Source organism: Natator depressus, chromosome 3, assembly GCF_965152275.1.
Source record: "Natator depressus isolate rNatDep1 chromosome 3, rNatDep2.hap1, whole genome shotgun sequence".
Lineage (NCBI taxonomy): Eukaryota > Metazoa > Chordata > Testudines > Cheloniidae > Natator > Natator depressus.
The window spans coordinates 108,564,863-108,586,728 of NC_134236.1; the positions used below are offsets into that span (position 1 = coordinate 108,564,863).

Consider the following 21,866-nt stretch of genomic DNA (forward strand, 5'->3'; position numbering starts at 1 on the left):
CAGTGTAGGTGAAGGTAGGTGAGGGTTAAAAAAAAAACACAATAAAAATATTTCTATTATAAACAAATAATCAGACCTGAGGAGCTAATTTCATAATTTAAACATGAAGTTGTGCTAACAGCTAAATGCAGATCATTACAGTATAGTGTAACAGAATAATATTGCTGTAATATGCATGAGAAACTAAATTCTCTGTTGGTGTAAACTTGCTATTAAATAACTTGTCATTTCTGTAAGTACCATGCAAATTTATGGCACGATGTACATTCATAACAGTATCATAAAATATTATAGTATATTAAAATATGGTTCATATTATCTTCTGGACCTAAAATTCAAAGGATCAAATTCTCTGCAGGTGTAAATAGGCCTTGTGACATTTACCTTAATGGAGTTTCATTCATTTTCACTCACAGAATTTCACCCATTTTTCTCCAAATCAAATTTAGTGGAAATGGATGAGGAAGTTATGTTATTAATAAAGCTTGATTGCCGAGTGTTATAAAAAAAAGGAACAATTATCATTCAGTTTTCACCTTGCATTTATGGAGAGATGAAAGGAAAATTCTACATTTAGATCTGGGATGTCCTGCATGCATAATAAAAAATACCATCTGTGGCATGAGGACATCCAGGAATATTAGAATTTTCTTGCCCTGGAATAACTTATTACAGGACTGTTTAAATAATGATGAAATCCAGATTGTGCCATAAGAAAAGACAAGTTTATTAATAATGTTCCTATTAGAACACTGAGTTGGTTTTCAGGCTTTTACACTTCCAACAGCTTGTTGAGAATTCTTAGCCCCTTCCCCATCAAAAATTTCCTCAACATCTGTGGTCACAGTTTATATTTCCATGTTTATTAGGCAAGAATTTTTCTCTCCTCTCTAGATGGAAATTCTCTTTCACAAGGTCAAGAACTTGTACCAAATATTGTGATGATCTTTAGGGAATCTTAAAAACCTCAAGCTATATTTCAGACAGCTTCTAAATGTTGTTTTATTTTTTTCCTCTTAAGATGGATATCAAGCAAATCTATGCACAGCAGCTTGAAGAAATTGTACTTTAGTCAAGTATCTTTACAGTTCTTGCCAAATCTTTGACTGTTAGCATTTGGGAATTCATTTTGTTAAATTGTTCCTGTAATATATGCCTATTTTTAGAGAAACCTCTTCCATTCTCTTCACTGAACCTAATAAGACATCTCTAGTAGATGCAGAGTTTCTACTAGCCTTAGCCAATTTATTCTTTGAGGACAACTTACCAGATGAATTTGGCTCTGTGTCCTGTCTGTCTGTCAGGTATTATCCATAAACAGCTGTGATTTTTACAAATGCATGTGTTCTTCACAAATGCTTGATAAATAGTTTGTGTGAACAGGCCTTGTAGTCTATGTCTTGGTTGCTGTTGCTATTTGTACCCTCTGAGTTATCACCTGTGTCACATGATTGGTTGACGTAAGCTTATACGCACTGGGAGTCCCCTTTAATGATCCTATATTATCTATGAACTACTGATAAATATTCAAATCAAGTGTGGGAATAATAAGTGCTTTCCAAAATGGCTGCAGAAGCTGTAATACATTCACACATTTTTTGCTCTAGTATTTTTAATGTCCATGAGCATTCTTGTCAATAAATATTCACTCTTTCAAATGTTTACAGTAAGCATATAATAAGGGTTGCAAATACCAGTGTGTCATTCACAAGAGTATTTATGAATATATCTTTTTCTGTTGGCCAGTTCTATTTTCCTGTTTAGAGATGGGCTTTTATAGATAATGTTACCAGACACAATGAAGTATTGTAGGTTCCAAAATCCCCTGTGCCATAGTTCCAGATGGTACTCAAGAACTTGAAAGATGGTACTTGAAAGAACGTTCCTGAAGAAATAATATAGAGGTTTAACCAATGACAGTATAATTTCTTTTGTTTACAAAAGTTCTTTCACCAAGGTCAAGTCTTCTGGGCCTTAAATACCAACCATAGCGCTTTTGACCTTTTCAGTCCCTGCTAATGGCTCTGTTGCCCACTAATATGAATTTGTAAACTAGTGTAATATGTGTTTATATTCATAGGCACTCCTACAAAATTTCAACACTGATGTTTCCATGTCTACTTGTCTGTTAAATTCAGTGTCTTGTTCAGAAAGTTGTAAGTCTCTTGTCTCTTCCATTGTAGCTGCAGGAAAAGAGGAGGCTCTCAGATATATGACAGTGCTGACTGTCAAAATAAGGACCTGATTGCATGGACTGATGGATTGATTGACAGACTTCTAGCTGTTTGACACATTCCTCTGTAGTCTATCCTTATTCTGACTCCAGGGAGTTTCTCATTTTTGCCATATCTAGTTGGTGACCCTAAATATAATTTAAAAAATATCTTTGTTTTTTTCTTCCCCAGATTGTTTCACACGGAAACTGGACATGCTGATAAGCTATTACAGAATTCAAAAGGGAGAGAATTAAATCTTTTCTAAATGACAAACAACAACATTAATCTAACACTATTGTTACTGCATTAGTCAGTATAAACAGAATTCCAGAAGGAAACATGTCGTTTACTCACTAATTTTGAATATGAGTTATGTAGAAGCTGCTAAGTGGAAACATTTGTTGGTCTCATGGGGAAATGACACATTTAAATACGGTCAACTAAAAATCCACCTTCTAGCAATTTACATGTGTATCAAAAAGTCACCGCAAGACAATCTTAACAAAAAACTGGGGGGAAAGTCCATTAGCACTCATTTATTCCAATGTTGTTTATTAACGTAAAATGGCTAAAAATGTCTCTTAAGACAAGTTAAATATAGCCAGGGCCCATGTATTCTGTGATTTGGTAGAGTTTGCCACAGATCAACCCCTTAATATAGAATTGTGCTCCAGGTTAAAGCTTTCATTTTATAAAGACAAATATTTCTAGCCCTTATGGTTGTGAAGAAAATATTCTAAGGCTTTGTTTATACTGGAAATCCTGTACTCTTTTCCCCAGCAAAGGGGTAAGTGCACTGGTGCTTTCAGCACTGTAAGAGTTAATGTGGATAGTAGCCACCATTAATTTTCATGATTCTATAGTTAAAATGCCTGAGCCCTGCCCATACTGGTGCTCACATTGCCTCTAGCACTAGTGCAGCCACACTGCTGCTAGAAAGAGGGACATTTTCTAGTGAAGATACACTCAAAACGTAAATTAAGTGTAAACTGAAGCAGTGTTGTGTCCCTGAAACAATGGCCCAGCTCTGCAACAATGGCCAAGGAGTACAAAGCATTCCTCATAAAGGCGAAGGCAAAGTTGGTCAGTGTGCTCCCTTACTGCTTGGTTGTTCTCCTGGGCCTAAGTGAGAGTAACATGAAGGGTGCTGTAAATTACTGTCACTGATCTGGGCCCCCAGGGATCAATACAGCAGCTGGAGATTACCTTTGTCTACTTCTTGAAGCTATTTGGGCACAGGGCCTGTCTTTTTGTTCTGTGTTTGTACAGCACCTCACACATTGGAGCCCTGGTCCATGATTGGGCTTCTAGGTGCTACAGTAATACAAATAATAATATGTCTCAAGCCTGGACTCCCACAAGGAAGATGTAAAAACATACCAGAACATTATTTTGGACTGTTTCAATCCTCATCTAGCTCCATGCCATATTTATGCTAATGATTATTGTAGTCTTATGTTCAAATCACATTTGACAATATTGCGGGGAGTTTGCGCGGATTCAGTGGACCTTGCTTGATTTCATTTTTGGTCTAATCTGCTCTTTCCTCTTTTTATAAAACAGTTAGATTTTGACAAGAATCAGGAAAATGCCCTGGCTTCTGTTGTTCTGCCCTCAAGTTTACTGAAGAATTTAAGTCAAGATGAGTTTGAAGCTGTATCTAGGGCTCAGTTTACATTCTTCAACAAAAATGGACTTTTCCAGGCAAGTGAAAATATGCTTGAACCAATTTCACTTGGACTGAAGCAAGTGAGCCTGCCAAAGTATAATCACTTTGCAATATCTCATGAGTTATAGAAATTACATGGTAGTAGTAGAGGTAGGCATTGGGAATAAGTATTGCATATTAATAATGACTGGATTGCCAGTATTTAGTAGTTAGATTATACATTACGTCAGAGATCTTACTGCAATTCTAAGGAAAGTTTCCTTCCGTATCACACAAACTTCTGCTCATAATAGTCTAGAAGGAATTGATATCCAAGTGGCCATAGGCATAGATTGACATAGCTCCACTGTGTTCAGTTGAGCCACGCTGTTTTACACCAGCTTGGAATTGAGCCTAAAATTATTTCTGCTAAAATTATTTCTCTTCCTTTTTTTTTAAGTGATCACACAGAGTGAAATTTACCCCTGTGCAGAAGATCAGCACAAGGCGTATGTACCAGTTAAATCCCACTGATACCTTTGTGCTGGTACTTTGCACAGGGGTTAATTCCACCGATAAGAGAGCATGTTAATTTTACTGTTGACCATCACAGATACGCATTCGCAATCCCCATGCAGTGTGTTTACACGTTATATACAGGTTTTCTGAGAGGAAATGGTTACTCAATAAGGTTAGTGATATTGAGATCAGAGAACTGAGGGGATCTAGGTATTTTTTTTCTTCATTAAGTCTGATCATGTGATAATCACTTACCAGGTCCTCATGCACCAACAAGTAAAGAAGATCTTCGCAATTGAAAAAATCACTGTACATTCGAAAGATATTGTATTCATTCAGAAGAAAACATAGTTTTCATAATGAACAGTGTTTTTGGCTTGAGTTCATTTTCCCTTGAATTAGTATTTCAAATGACCTTTGGCTCTTGTGCATCCGCAGGACTCTGTGGTATTGTGTTGTGTGTATATTATCATTTTTATTGGCACTGTTTTGAGATACTTGAGATAATCCAGGCTAGCAAAATACATGTGACCCGTAGTTGCCTTCTGAAATACACCCTGCAGTATCTGCAGCTGATTTAAACAGTTTTCATTTTTAAAATTCATTTTTATTGAAAACCAGGATGATTCCAGTGAGTCAAGAAAACAGAAGCATACAACAGTAGGTTTTGTCATAATGACACAAAATCCCTATAATGATAAAACATTCTATCTTAATAAATAGCACTAAGCTTGGTCTTCAGAATCTCCATCATGATTAGTCATGACTCATCATGATTTCTTCATATTTTATATCAAGGGGCAAAGTTCAACCATAATGATTATAACTTACAATTAATGATACCCTCTCAAAAGACAAATGACACGCCTGACGCCAGATTAGTATATAGTTGATCTGTCTGATTTCCTTGCATGTGTTCCTGAGTGGTACGAGAATGTGAATGTCAATAAGAAAGATATATTTGATAGGAAGACAATAAAAATGTAAAGCCGCACTAATACTGCAAGCAATTTTTTCAGGAATAGTTTACTTTTTGAAACCATTCATTTAGGCAGTCTAGGTGTGCTCGGTCAGATGTTTGAGAAAGTGAGCATGTGCAAAAACCATATTTTCAATTTGCACATGTGAGCATTTATGCATTCATCAGACCATAAAATAGAAACAGTAACTTGTGACCAATCACAAGTAGCCAAGGTTTCAATCCTATAAGGAGCTCTGACCTCTTTACCGATGCAGGACAAACAGTGAATACTCTCTGAGAACTCTTGACAAGCCATCCAGAATTTTTTTTTTAATTGTCAAAAACCTATGTTAAATATTTTTGAGCCATTAAAAATGTTTGAGGAAATCATAATGTGCTCACAGATATTCCTAAACACAAGAGACAAAATTCCCTAGACAAATCATGTGTGGAGAGTTATTTGCCATTCTGTAAGAAGGGAGAACTAGAAGAGGAAGAGGAGGGTTTCTTTCTGGAGATGGCTAGATGGATGCATGAAGAAGGGAAAATTCTCATTTCAAAATGTCATCCTAATCCAGAATAACATTCCCATCTTTCCTTGGAGTACTAATATTATACTGATACTATATTAATAAAAAGACCACCTTGTTCTTGTATAGGGCTTTTCATCTCTAGATCTCAAAGCACGTTTAAACAAACAACATCAGTGCTTGTGCTATCGAAAGATAGTCAAATGCCTCTTCAAGAAGAGGCTTCCAAAGAGCACTCAATGCTGCTTGATCATTTCAGCTACAGTAGTTTATATTGGATTCTGATTATGAAGACAATTAAATAATGGTCATTTCCTATTCAAATAAACTACAATATAAAATAATCTGCAGAACATCTCAATCAACAGAAATTTATTGTTTGGTGCATGAAGCACTTTCTTCTGTTAGTGTAAAAATATGTAATAAATGCACAGTTCAAAACTTTAAAATAATCTCCACTGGTGTTGGCTATGCCATGTCTCTATTTGAGAGAATGCTAATATGTATTTGGTGCTATTACATTACACTCTACTATAATTATCTTGTTTGTTAAAGTTTATATGAAAACTTGATTTTAAAAGACTCTATTTTGAGCCTCTGAAGATAGTATTTTAAAACGGTACAGTCTATATGAATTGTATTGAATAGCTATATAAATACTCAACATTTCCTCTCAGATCCCTGTAATAGTTCCAGCCACACAATCCCTTCATTTTTATACTTTATATTCTCCTGCCTAAAAGCTTTTCCTCAACCTTAATTCAGTCCAAACTAATATCATAAGAAGAAATATTAGTTGTATTTTATTTTAATTTACAAATGTCTCCTATCCCCTCTTAACAAAGTGTGGGAACCAGGCATCAAATGGCCTTTTGAAGTCTAGCCTCCAATTTTTTCACTAAGTGGCTGATCCAAAGCCCACTGAAATCAGTGGGAGTCATTCCACAAGCTTCATTAGGCTTTGGATCAGACACTAAAAGCTAAGAGGGTAGACTTATAGATTCATAGATACTAAGGTCAGAAGGGACCATTAAGATCATCTAGTCCGACCTCCTGCACAACGCAGGCCACAGAATCTCACCCACCCACTCCTGCGGAAAAACCTCTCACCTATGTCTGAGCTGTTGAAGTCCTCAAATCATGGTTTAAAGACTTCAAGGAGCAGAGAATCCTCCAGCAAGTGACCCGTTCCCCATGCTGCAGAGGAAGGCGAAAAACCTCCAGGGCCTCTTCCAATCTGCCCTGGAGGAAAATTCCTTCCCGACCCCAAATATGGCGATGAGCTGAACCCTTAGCATATGAGCAAGATTCACCAGCCAGATACCTTTTGCTGTGTGAACATAAATAGATTTGTAAAAATGTGGCTCATCTCTCTATGGCTTCTCAGAGCAGGTTAGGAATAGCACTGTGGCAGTAATAAAGCCAGTCTCCAGTTGAAATTACCGCCAAATAGGACTGTGTTAGAAATATTGTCTCTTACTATATTGTGTCACTTAGAACTTTTTTTTTCACATCTTGTGTCGCCTCATGGCCACTTGCTGTCAGGTAGTATATAATGCTGCAGGTGGTGAACAGATCATGTTAATATTATAGGTAATGCCCAAAAAAAAAAGGATCCACCTCACACTCCCAGAGGCTGTTTTGTCAATATGATAAAAAAGCTCCAGTTCACTCTTGGTTCGGGAAATGATCTAATTATATCACAGCTGGTTATCAGTTAGCAGTGTTTGAGGTATAACAGTAGTTGGCATCAAACAAAGTGATTTAAGAGAGAAGTTTTATGGAAATTGCCGTACAATCTGCCCTCAGTTATGTGCTTGTATATGTTTATGATAATAAAGGAAATAGCAAAGGAAAAGCTGTAATTTGAGCTTATAAACAGGATGTTCTTATGGGTGGTCTTAAGTATAGAAGTGCTGACAGTTTGTTTATTCTGGCACACTGCAAAAATAAACTCATTTTCTCTGGCTAGTGTATTTGGTGCTCTGATAATATTTATTGCATTTTTCAATCCTTCAAAGGATGCGGAAATGAATGCCAATTTAACCAGTTTTGTAGTGGCATGCAGTATTGGAAATGTTACCATCCGGGACCTTCAGGATGCTGTCAAAATTACAATTAAACATACCCTATTCCAGGTAAGAAAAAACTGGTGTAACCAGAGGTAAAAAATTGCAAATTGTATCTGGCAGTGGTAGAATCAGTGGTAGAAAGATTATCATTGGTTTTGTTGGGTTTGGGGAAAGATTCCAGTAGAGTGGAAAAATTCACATTTGTTAACAAACACACAACCAATCCAGAGTTTAATAATCATCTAAAATGTAGGTAATTCAACCTGTCCTGCTGCCGTTTCCATGCTGATAATACTTGATACTTAATCAGATGGACTCATAATTTGTGTCAATATTTATTGTTCAAGGGAACTACAGGTTGATGTGGAGTCTGTGACCAGACATGGACCATTTTATTAATTGTACCTCAAGGAATTTTATTTCTTCATTTTGTGCAAAAAAACAAAGGACCGTTACAAAGTGACCAATATTACTGATGGGAAAGGAGACCCCAGAAAAACCAGTCTTTTGTCAGGTTTTATTTATCAGTTTAAAAAAAATCCCCATGTGGGTCTCATTTGGCTCTGAGTTATGCTGCTGTAAACCAAGAGAAACTCCACTAAAGGCAATAGAGTCACACTGGTGTCAAACTCTTTAGGTGAGGAGAATCAGGACCATTGACCTTGGGGAAGGGAAAGAGGAAATAATATTTCATATTTCAGTTAGCTTAGACTAGCTGCTTATTATGAAATCCACTTCCAGGTCACACTAGATGGCCTCTAAGTGGATTCAGTAAGTTATTCCCTTTGATTTTTACCCACCATTGGATGCCAGTTACCTGAAGAGTCCCTTGAGAGACCCCAAAGGAAGCGAACAAGCACAAGAACTTCTACTTAGGCCCTGACCTTGCAAAGACTTCATACACATGCTTGATTTCAATGAGATTTCTTACCATGCATAAGGTTAAGCACGTGTATAACTGTTTACGGGATCAGGGCCGGATTTAGGGCAGGACTGTCTTTTTAATATAGTGGGATCCTGATCCCTGACTGGAGTTTGTAGACACTACCACAGTCCAAACAACAATATTTCTCTTCAGCTTTTGGGTGAAAACCTAAGTAATGGAACTCCTGATATGTTCATATATTTTAAGCAAATTTATATTTTAATAGATAAAAATATTCATTTGTATATGTGTGTTTAGGAGGATCTTAATCCTACCTGCGTCTTCTGGGATATGAACAAAAATAGTAAGTTTAAAAATTTTGCCAATTATTTTATGTGAGGAATAAAGATGTCTTGGTTTTTAAATCAATCACACACTTGACACCTGGGTAGACAGTGTTTTTGTATTCAACTAAAATGGATTCTATGTGCCAAAGATGCAGTTATGTAGGTTTTTTCCTTTTCTTCCTTATCAGTACAAAATAGTAAATAGAAACTGGTGAAGCCTGGGATGCGATTGCTTTGCTTGCAACACTTTTTGCTTGTGACAGCCAATAGTAGAAATCTGCAAATAGAATGTTGCACCCAATTCGAATAAGCTTTGTGCCTGGACTGTATATGCATGGGCTTCAACACTGGATACCAAGGCTTCCAAAAGTGTCTGTATCTAAAGACAATCAGCTTTTGACTTTTTTTCCCCACTTGCACAAATAGTAACTAGTCAGGAGCATGGGAAGCCTTTTAACGATCCTTTCTCAAGATTGATCTGGAAAAGATTGTGTATATCTTCATTTTAAAACTATGGGAGCTAGCTAGCTGTGAGCTTGTATTGCTAATCATGAGCCACAAACTCCTCTTGGTTACAAGGCATGAAAGGGAGAAAATTACAATAACAATATGAAAAGAGGCTGAACATCCGCTTCACCAGTGACAATGGCCTGTATGTCAGCAGCTCAGGGCATCCACAAAACTGGAATGTGTTCAGAGTTGAACACACAGGCCATTAGCTGACATGCTACCTTACTGAAGAGTGAAAAAATCTGCTTATGCAATGATAAAAATTAATGTTTTTATACCCTGCTGCTGCCTCTTCCTTCAGCTCCTCCTCCTCTAAAGAGCCAACTTGGATAGGTTCATGGAACAGGAGTCTGTAAGAATACAAATTTTAGAGTGCTCCAAAACCTCTTGAGCCTCTTGAGTCTATCCCAGGTGATTGCTTAGATGCTCTTCTATCCACTGCAATCTATCTGCTTAATCTACCCCTCTGTAAGAGTACTTCATTGGCAAAAACTCTAGGAAATCCGATACTTCATTCTGCATTGATAAATATATTACTGGATTTGATGTATTCAGTGGGGTTTTTCTACTTGAAAGTACACTAGATTTCATGTAGGGGCTCTAGAAGCCTGCCAAAGAAATTGTGGAGAGGTTTTGTGGGTTTTGTTTGCAGTTGTTGTAAGTGTCTGTATTGCTTGATTTCTGTAGATGGTAATGGTGGTTGGAACCCCACAGGCTGCATTGCACAAGCAGAATCAAGCGAGAATGAGACAGTTTGCTTATGCAGTCACCTCACACACTTTGGGGTGCTGATGGTAAGTAGACCTTCATTGTTTGCTGATTATGTGAAACCACAATGTAATGATTTTGTTGGGGGGCAGGAGAGCTGCAGAGGCACGGATGCAAAGCTGCAGTGTTACACAGGAACCTTCCCTAAAATAAAATTGACCCACAGCTAATCCTGAAAAAAACGTAGCACAATGAGTCTTGTTCCTGGCTGAGTCCCAGGGGTGCTATCACAACACAAATAATGGGTAATAATATACTGTGGCCCGCAATATAACTCTGAGCTAGAGTAGTAGCAGTCAGACTTGGGTCCAAAAGAAGGCCATTATCCAGTGGAAGTAACCAAGATTCTACACAGAGACCCTGCCAACGCTGAAGCAGAAAAAAAAAAGATTTTTGAAGCATATATGTTATTGATAAGATCCTGAAGACACTAGAGACCCCAAAGCCATAATGCATTAAACACTAGGCAAAGGAAAGCCTTGTGGTCATTGCCACCGAAATGCCATCTCATTGCTGCTGAACCTCTGACATCAACAGAGAGGCACTCCAAGAAATACTTAAAATGACAAGCATCATTTGACTTTATGTATCAATTTATTCATCTCCAGTATAAGGTGATCCAAGGGTCAAGTTAGTCAGCTGACGTCCTAAGTAACCGTCACTTCTGTAATTTTTCTTAAGGGCCCAAGCCAACAAAAATTATTTGTGGTGTTTGGGGTCATGCGAGACCAGAATGCCTTTGATGAGACTCCAGAAGACAGATTTATACAAAGGAAATTGGGTGGGGGAGAAAAGCAATGTGCAACAGCCAGCCAGAAAATAGTCCCTACCTCTGTGGCAGGGGATTTCCGGGATGGCTCAAGGGAAGGAGAACCTGACACTGAGAATTAATGGCTCTATCTGTAAAGAGGCTGAGAAGATTGCAGAAGAGGGAGGAATTCACAGACTGTGATGGAAGCCAGTGTTATATAGAGACAGAGAGGGTTAGGGTGGAGAACTGGAAATTGAAAAAGAGAAAGATGTAGGGCTGTGAGGGCAGATAAAGTAAGAGAAAATACTCTAAGATTAGAGAAGGGGTGAGAGAGAGAAATATAACTGTGATATAGAAAGATAGATACAAAAAGAGAGAAAAGAGAACGGACCCTAGTATTACGAAGAGAGAAAGAAAGAGGAAAATATATGTCCTGCAATCAGGTAGAAATGCCACTAAAGAGGAAAACACAAGGCCAAAGAGCACAACAAAATCCCATCCTGCAACTCAACAGACTGCAGATTTGAAGAGATTTATATTTATATTTTTACTGTCAAAAGGTATAAACTAATCGATGTAAAGATTTTTTTCGTAACTACTTGCTGTGTTCAGTAAATGGGCTTGATTCAGCCCTGTGCTGTACTAATTTCAAGTCAGTATATTCCAGGGTGCAATGCCTCTACTGGAAGAAAGTTCATCCATAGGGAACTTGTGGTGGTGCAAAGCACTTGCCAATTCTGCTCTTCCAGGGGCCTGCAGCACAGCCTTCCAACTGGATGACGCTGGTTAGAAGAAGATATGACCAGGATAACTGGAGGTTGCACTGTTTCAGCACTCATGTCCCCCTGGCACCTTGAACAATACCCTCTATTACAGCCTCTTTTGCAGAATCCTCAGGGAAGAGCTTCACAGCAAACACAAAAAGAAAAGGAGTACTTGTGGCACCTCAGAGACTAACAAATTTATTTGAGCATAAGCTTTCGTGAGCTACAGCTCACTTCATCGGATGCATACTGTGGCAAGTGTAGATGAAGTGAGCTGTAGCTCACGAAAGCTTATGCTCAAATAAATTGGTTAGTCTCTAAGGTGCCACAAGTACTCCTTTTCTTTTTGCAAATACAGACTAACACGGCTGTTACTCTGAAACATAGCAAACACAGTTTACCTTCCTGTGGGGATGGTGTTGCCCCCAGATGTGTATATAGCCTTGCACCAGTGGGGTGAATCTAAATGTTTCTAAAAGAAAAAATACAAAAAGGAGGGAAAGCTATGAAATTTATGCAGTCTTTTCGGAAAGTCTGATGGTTTTACAAAATCCCCCATCTTCTCTGGGTTCCCACATCCTTAGCAACCTTACTCAATATTGCACTGTACTGCAGCATTCTCTCTAACATTAACATTCCTTGGCTCCGGAAACATTCTTCCAGGGAGAATGTTTGCTACTCATGCAGGTACATGTGTTTTGATTTAACCAGTTTAACTAGGATATTTTAAAAAGAAAAATGATAAATATTTGAAATACCAAGATATAAAATAAGGGGAAACAGGAAAATCTTTTCCTTGCAGATGATTTACAGAACCAGGGAGCCATATATTATAAAATTTGGCTTCCCTGAGCCTCATATTATAGTTGCTTTGTTCACATCTTGCTTGAATTTAAATAGGAAAAATGTCATAAGGCTTTTTGTCCTTTTGCAGACTAATTATATTCTAGCTTTTCATGCTTACAGGGAAAAATGGGCTTTCTTTAGGATATGTTCAATGAGTCCCTTCTCCTAGTCTGAATGTTTTTGTTGCATTAAGAAGTGAGAAGGAAGTCTTCTGAATTTTGGCTGTGTTCCAATGGAAGATTTTTACATACTTTTTACATGCTTTTTCTGTTTTAATAATCCTGCTTGACTTTCCACACAGATATTTAGTGCCTTGCATAATGAGAGGTTTCAGAGTAGCAGCCGTGTTAGTCTGTATTCGCAAAAAGAAAAGGAGTACTTGTGGCACCTTAGAGACTAACAAATTTATTTGAGCATAAATTTGTATATAAATCTCCCCACTGTATTTTCCTCTGAATTCATCCGATGAAGTGAGCTGTAGCTCACGAAAGCTTATGCTCAAATAAATTTGTTAGTCTCTAAGGTGCCACAAGTACTCTTTTTTTTTTTTTTTTTTTTTTTTTTACAGATATTTAGTTACTTTCACAGGATGTTCTCTGGATTTAAATAAACAGTCTTACAAGTGTCTGACACAGACACACAGGAATTGACAACTGCATGCAAGTCTTGCATTTCCCTTGTGAAGAATGGCATATTTTTAGAGTTTAAAAACCAATTTGATAGGCCCTTTACAAAAATAGCTATCAAACAATAGTCTCCATTAAATGTGAGCATTTGCTAATAGTTGCATCACAGAGATGCTGTAGAGTTTCTTGTACTCAGGCCTGGTCCACACTTGAAAATTAAGTCAGTTTAACTACGTTGGGCAGGGGTTTGAAAAATTCAAACCTTTGAGTGATGCAGTTATGCTAACCTAAGCCCTTGTGGAGACAGCTCTAGGTCAACAGAAGAATAATTCTGTCGACCCAGCTACCGCATCTCATGGTATTACCTATCCCTATGGGAGAATCCCTCCAGTCAGCATAGGTAATGTCCACACTGAAGTGGTACAGCGGTGCAGCTGTGTCTCTGTAGCATGTTAAGTGAAGACAAGCCCTCAGAAAAAGAAATATCATTGCCATTTATTCTCAGACTGTACTGTGTGGCAATTAGAACTGGACAGAAAAGAGGAGTGAAAATTCCACAGAATGTTCACATTTAATTTTTAATTTTTGTGTTGAAATGTTGGTTAGTAAGTAAAATATTTGTTCCATGGATGCCTACACACATGTAATCTCTTAGGAGATTGTATTAAACACAGCTATTGTTATGAGAGTTTCTGTGATTCTCCTATTCTCCAGCATGGTGTCAATTTGACTATAAATACATTTATAATTATATTTCCTGTAGCAGATTCAATTTAAATGCATTCAGTGTAAAAGAGAGGCGCATATGCGCCTCTGAACATAAAAGGGTTGAGAGGACGAGAAAATTGCAAATGATTGATTTTTCTACAAAAGGCCATTTGAATTCTGGGTGATGAAGTATAATGAACAGCAGAGACCTATGTGTAGGGCCCTACCAATTTCACGGCCATGAAAAACATGTCACAGACCATGAAATAAGCCCTTCCCCGTGAAATCCGATCTCCCCCTGGCTGCTGGAAGTGTCTTAGCCAGGGGGCTCTTAGCTGCAAGTCCTGGCTGGGCTGGGAACGGACAGGACTCGTCCTTCCCCTGCATGGCCACTCTCACTCTCAGGGGGAGATCAGACCCACCTTGGAGTGCCTCCCGCTGCTGCAGGAAGCTCCCTGCCCAGCACTGGAAGTTCCTGCAGCTGGAGACTTGTGGAGGTGGGTCCGATCTCCCCCTGACCCTCAAAGCACCCCAGCCAGGTGACCACTAGCTGCAAGTCCCTGGGGAGGGACAGGACTTCACCTTCCCTTGCATGGCAGCTCGGGGCAGGGGGGTGGGGGGAGAGGAGATCAGACCCACTTCCAAGTACCTTTTGGGTTGGGAGCCCCACAGTTATACCATGAAATTTCAGATGTAAACAGTTTAAAAAGTGAAACTGACCAATTTTAAAACCCTCTGGCTATGAAATTGATCAAAATGGACCATGAATTTGGTAGGACCCTACCTATGTGTGTCTGCTGATCCCAACTGTAACAGTACTTCAAATAATGGTCCCTATGATATTCCACTGAGGGTTACACATGCACACCATGCACCCAGAGTCAGAAAATTTGAAAAGTAGAGTCTGTTGGTCCACGCGTGCGCCTGGCTCACCTTGTGCTTCCGGCCAAGGCGATAAAGGACAGAGTGGACTGAGCGCATCTCCAGTTCCTTCTCACCATCGCTCAGTCCTGATTGGAACTTTCAGTGTCTTTGTATCTGACAAACTTTCAGATAAGGATAGTTGTACGTAGTTTACCAGACTATAGTAATTTTACCACTTTTATTGTAGTTTTTATTAGTCAATACTTTTAGTACTTCGTTTAAATAGACTTTGGGGGATTTTCAACCCCCTACCCCATGTGCAGGTACAGGACTATGCCCAGGAGTCTAGGCTTCAAACGCTGCACCTCCTGCCTGCACTCCTTCTTGATCAGCGACAGCCACCAGCATTGCCTCTACTGCCTGGGGGAAGCTCACATTGCATCCAGGTAGAGTATTTGCCAGTCCTTCCCCAGCCACACCTGAGAAGGCCAGGCTCTTCGCCTCCAGCAGCACATCAGGGAGCTCTCCATGAGACTGTACTCAGACCCATGCCAGGAAACTCCCCCAGTACGTCGGCCTGACTCAGCAAGGAACGCGCCTCCAGATACCATGTCTAAATCCAGTGTTGGAAGTACCACCCCCATGGACCCGATGGCGGGGCCTAGTCAGGAGGTAAGGAAGCACATCCATGAGCAAGGGACTAAGTCTTCCTCCAAATCAAAGATGATGGATGCTGTTTCCACAAGTTGAAGGCATGCGGACAGAGCATAACCTAAGTCCCATAGACATGAGAAAAAGACCCACAAGCAATGGGATCCAGCAGTTCTGAGCACCAATCCATCAATACCACCAGCACCATCAGCCCACAAGATTCTGGGAAAGAGCACATCGCCAGCACTGATACCCAGAAAAGAGAGTGCCTCTTACTTCAGGGAGATCCAGAATTGTGGCCAAACCTCAAGATGTGTTTGCATTGCTGGACCCAAAGTCACCTCCTCCATTGGGTCCCTCCACTTCTAGAGAGATCATATCTCCACTCTGGGATATGCCTCCGGTACGGGATCCCTCATCCTCTGCACAGATATGCTATGCTTTTCCACCAGCTCTGACAGTACTGCCATTGGAACCAGAGTCCGCCTTCTCCTCTTCCAATGAATCAGAACCCGGAGAAGAACCACCTGTGTCATACCATTCCTATGCACCTTCTTGGATACTGTCACATCCATGGCAGCATCTACCACCTCAGAATCATTGGTACCCCATGCCATGGAGACCCCCACAACCTCCCACAGACCCACCCTATTGGGCATACTGGGGACACTGGGCACAAGTACCTCCCCTCGGAACCTGTCTGATCTATGAGGGAACATTTGTCTGCCTCCCTTTTAAGGGATCTTTCAGGCAGGTGTTTGAATCTGGTGGTAAAGAAGGAACCCTTTACTCCAGTTCCAGCAATGCCACTGAAACCAGCAAGATTTCCCTCTTCATCTCCGGATGAGGCAGTGACTACAGCATCCCCTTCCTCCCCGGATTACTTTAGACAATTTCAGGACCTGTAGCGGAGAGTCCCAGGGGAAGTCCAGATTCCCCTGGAAGAAATTCAAAACCCCAACACAAGCTGCTAGATATCTTCCACATGTCAGGTCTGGCGAGAATTGCATTACCAATTAACAAAGCTATTCTGGAGCCTGCCAGGACAGCGTGACGCACATCTGCCACATGCACAGCTACCCCTAAAGGGGCCAAAAAGTGCTATTATGTTCCTTCCAAGGGTTCTGAGTTCCTTTTTTCTCATCATCCTCCGAACTTCCTAGTAGTCCAGGCTGCGACCGAGTGAGCCAAACAACACCCTTGATCTATGCCAGCTGATAAATAGGGCAAGCATCTGGATCTTTTGGGAAGCAAGGTATTTTCTTTGTCTAGCCTGCAATTCAGGATTGCAAATCATCAGGCTTTACTAGGCAAATGTGACTTCCTGAATTACAGTAAATTAGAGGAATTTATTGATAGCCTGCCACAACGTGGTTAGGCTTGTTTTGAGGCGCTTATTGAGGAAGGAAAGCTGGTGGCCAGAATGGCCCTCCAATTGGCAGTGGATGCAGCAGATACCTCCTCCAGGCCCCTGGCTATGGCCGTAGTCATGCATGGGGAGTCTTGGTTCCATTCTTCTGGTTTCCCTAGGGAGGTACAGAACACTACTGAAGACCTTCCGTTCAATGAATCCCATCTTTTTAACCAGAAGATGGATGAATAGCTGCATCTGCTCAAGGATTCCAGGGCCACCCTTTGATCTCTGGGCATCTATACTCCTGCCCTGAAGCAAAAATTCCACCACCAACCACCCATTCAACACTATAGGTCTCCTCAATTCTACTCTCAGAGACCTTATGAGCCTCCAAGAAAATGTCAAAAGGCACAGAGGTCTTGCCTCCCAGGGCCCCCCTTGCAGGCTTTGACATTAGCTCCAGCCAAGAGGTACTTCTGATACCATCCTGAAAGCCGCCAACCTCTGTGCCTACCATCTCACGACCCTCCGACTCCCTTTGGGGGTCATTTAGCACTATTTCCCCACACTTAAAGTGAATAAAATGGACAGATAGGTATTGAACGTCATCCACCATGGCTATACAATCCTCCAAGACTTCTCTACCCCATCAGAGACCACTCTCATGACACCATTCTCTCCCAAGAGATTAACTCCTTATTACAACAGGGACCAGTAGAACACATTCTCCCAAAATATCAGGGAATGGGATTCTGCTCTGAAGAAAGGTGGGTGAAGATCAATCCTTGCTCTCTGGCACCTCAATCACTTCATCCATAAGGTCTACTTTTGTATGGTCACACTGTATCTTGATATGAAGGATGCTTACTTTCACATCAATATTCATCTGGCCCACAGTCACTTCCTGAGAAGTGGGTACCCACCATTTCCAGTACAGAGTGCTCCCATTTGGGATAGCCACTACTCCCAGAGTCTTCACCAAAGATTTTTTCCATCCTAGCAGCCTATGTCAGACATTATGGTGTCCTCATGTTTCCATATCTCAATGATTGGCTCCTAGCCACAAGGTCCAGACAATAAACCCATGTGTCAACCCATGTTACTCAACCTTCTTTTGTCCCTCAGAGTCAGTGTCAACATAGAGAAATTGATCCTAAACCCCATGCAGTCTGTGGACTATCATAAGTTTGGCCACAGCATGAGCTTTCTTGCCTGGAAACTGTCCACTGGTAATGGACAGAACTCACAACATAAACAAATCAATATGTTCCAGCCAGGACTTGCCTGTCCCTCTTCGGCTACATGGCTTCATGTACTTACGTGACCTCCTTTGCATAACTCCATCTTCACTGCCTCCAGACATGGCTCCAGTCTATTTACTCGCCAAACTGCCACTCCAAAGTGCTATTATCACTCCAATGGTGGACAGACCCACATGTGTGCAGGTTCCCTTTCTTTCTGCCTCCCCAGAGAAGATGATTATCACTGACACATCCCTGGTGGGCTGGGGGACTCACTTCAGTGACCAGATGGCTCAAGGAAAATGGACTTCCAGAAATCCAGGATGCACATAAACATCCTGGAGCTCTGAGAAGAGCATGCCAATCCTTCCTTCCCTTCATCTGCTCCCATGATGGTCTCATCATGTCAGACAACACTACCACTGGTTTTTACATCAACAAACAGAGGGACAAGATCATCTGCACTGTATGCAGAAGTGATCAATCTCTGCAACTGATGCATCAATCACCAGATCCTCTTGTCTTCAGCCTATCTTTATGGGACACAGAATGTATTCACAGGCTTACTCAGCAGACATTTTGTGATTCACCACGAGTGGGAACTTCACGATTCAATAATACACAACATCTTCACTCCATGGAAGACACCAACTAGGTGAACGGCAAATGCACAACGTACTGTCCCAGGGGAGCCCTCAGTCACCATTCCCAGGATGACACCCTCCTGCTCCTTTGGTCAGACCAACTATGCCTTTCCTCCACTACTGCTCCTACCTTGAGTACTGCACAAGATTCAGTGAGACAGAGCAATGGTAATTCTGATCACTTCCTGCTGGCCCAGACAAATTCTGGTTCCCCAATATTCTCCGCATGTCATCTGCTCACCAATTCCCATCCCCAATAGTCAAGATCTGCTGACCCATTGCAAAGGGAAGATCAGACCTCCAAATCCACATGCAGTACACCTCAGAGCATGACATTTGGATGGGTATCTGCCTCAGAATGAACATGCTCTTCAGCTGTACAGAACATCCTTTCTAGCAGCAGAAAGGACTGCACCAGATGTTATCAGGGCTAGTGGTGGTTTTTCATCATGGGGTCAACAAAAAGGTGATTTACCAGAATCAGGGAGGGATCCCCCCCTCATACTGGACTATGTTCTGTCACTAAAGCCATTGGGTTTCGCCTTCAATTCTTTGAAAGTACACCTGGTGGCGATTAGCACATTCCACCCTTCGGTGGAAGGTTTCTCTATCTTTACACACCCACTAACTGCCATCAGAACCTTCTCACCAACCGATAGCTCTTCAATGGGACCTGAATCTTGTTCTCTCTGTGCTAATGAAGACTCCCTTTGAACCTTTAGCGTCATGCTCTATGTCCCTCCTTTCCATGAAAGTTGCCTTCCGTGTTGCTACCACTTCCGTGAGAAGAGTTGGCGAAGTCAGTGCTATGATGTCAGACCCACCTTTCACAGCTTTCCACAGAGATGAAGTCTCTCTACAACTACACCCCAAGTTCTTACCAAAGGTGGTTTCTCAATTTCACATCCATGAAGCCATTTACTTACCTGTTTTCTTTCTGAAACCACATGCATCTGCAGCAGAATGTTGACTACATTCCCTCCATGTTCAACGAGCTCTGTACTTTTACCTGCAGAGAATTAAATCAGTCAGGAAGTCCCGTAGACTATTTATTGCAATAGCAGAGAGACTCAAGGGACAGGCCATCTCCACCCAGAGAATCTCCAAGTGGATTTGGGGGGTGTATCAAACTCTTATACTCGCTGTCTGGTCTACCTCCCCCTACAGGGTTACAATCTCACTCCACAAGGGCTCAGGCTTTGACCTCGGTCTCCCTTCAGAATGTGCCACTCATTGACATATGTAGAGCGGCCATGTGGAGTTCTCTACATATCTTTGCTATGCATTACGACTTAGTACAATAATCAGCAGTGGATTCCTCCTTTGGTATGGCAGTCCTTCATACTACTGTTCCATCCTCATCCTCACACCTTGTCCACCATAATGAACTGCTTGTTCATTACCCTCAGTGGAATACAATAGGGACCATTACTCAAAGAAGAAGAGGCAGTTACATGTAACTTGAGGTTCTTCGAGATGTGTGGTCCTTAGCTGTATTCCACATCCCACCCTCCTTCCCCTCTCCTATGGATCTGCTGGATTCATGGTGGAGAAGGAACTAGAAACACAGTTGTCCACCCCTCTCTTTATCGCTTGGATCAGGAGCACTACTTTTCAAATTCTTCAACTCCAGGGACATGGTGCACATGCATAACCCTCCATGGAATACAGTTAGGGACCACACATCTTAGAGAACCTCCAGTTACAGGTAAATAACCTCCTTTTACGGCACAATGTTTTCTACTGATCCCAGTACTTACTTACGGCACAATGTTTTCAAGGGATGTGGGAAGGAAGTCAGATGTATGACAAGTACGTACTAAATATCCAGTAAAATATCCAGTAAACCTCTAGAATTGGGATTATATAGCTATTGCCTAAGTGTTCTTGAATTTTTGCTTGACTTCACACCAACAAACAGTGTCATGCTCATAAAAAAGGAGTTTGCTGCAACTTAAGCCTCTTCCTCTTCTCTCATGTAGGACCTCCAGGGAACTGCTTCACAAATAGATCCACAAAATAACAAAGTCCTCACCTTTATCACCTACATTGGTTGTGGGATATCTGCCATATTTTCAGCTGCAACTCTTCTGACATATATTGCTTTTGAGTAAGTATTTGTGCCGTCAAAAACAATTCAAAACAAATATTTTGTTTGTAACCACAGGCCAGGATATTTTGTTTGATTGGATCAGGATGCCCATGCGTCTCACAAAAAGTGGCTGAACACCACTGTGCTCCACTGTTAGATGTGGAATGTTTCTTATAAAGAGGGCCAAGCCCAGATACTCGCTTCCTAGTCTGACCACTTTCTGTGGCTCAGGATGGGCAAAGTAGTGGAATCTTGGTCCCAAATAATCTTCTTGAGGGGCATAATGTGTCCCTTTATATATTTCAAAAATCTACCAACATGTTGCTCAGTCTTTTTTTTAAACTTGCTATTTAGACCTCATATTTCCTAAGTATAACCGGAAAAATCCAGCCCTTTCAGGCTGGAGACTTTTGGTAGAGAGGGGAAGTGAAATGAAGATATGCCATCTACTCAACAATTCTGAAAACATCCTACAGAAATGGCAGGATGGCCCAGGGATAAGGAGACTGTGCAGTGGCACAATTCTGGGGAAGATGGGAACGGGAGGTGAAGTGAAGTTGTGTCAGCTTCCAGCCACACAATCACAAGAATAACCCTGATGTAACAGCGCAGGGTGGCTCATAAAAGAGGATATTATGTAGTAGGGCACTCTGTGGAGCTCTTAAAAAGTACCCATGTGTACCACCAATTACTGCATTCTGCACAGTCCCTATGGTATAATGCTATGGTCCAAAGAGGACATAATTTGCTGGGTAGATTTCCAGTACATGAACTGTGGTATTCAGTAGTTGGAAGGAAAATTCATTTGATTTTTAAATTCATTAGGATTTTACAAACTACAGAGAATGAGAATCTGTGGTGGACTATGTCCCATTAAAAAAAGTAATGA

General features: G+C 40.8%; 1 protein-coding gene across 1 annotated transcript in view; it reads left to right on the plus strand.

The window, feature by feature from the left end:
- ADGRG6 (adhesion G protein-coupled receptor G6) overlaps positions 1-21,866 on the plus strand; it is a 144,234-nt gene that overhangs the window by 100,816 nt on the left and 21,552 nt on the right. The window contains exons 14-18 of the mRNA XM_074948531.1: positions 3,780-3,920; positions 7,896-8,012; positions 9,130-9,175; positions 10,356-10,462; positions 20,868-20,995. Coding sequence (XP_074804632.1) covers positions 3,780-3,920; positions 7,896-8,012; positions 9,130-9,175; positions 10,356-10,462; positions 20,868-20,995 — 539 coding nt within the window. The remainder of the gene's footprint in view (positions 1-3,779; positions 3,921-7,895; positions 8,013-9,129; positions 9,176-10,355; positions 10,463-20,867; positions 20,996-21,866) is intronic.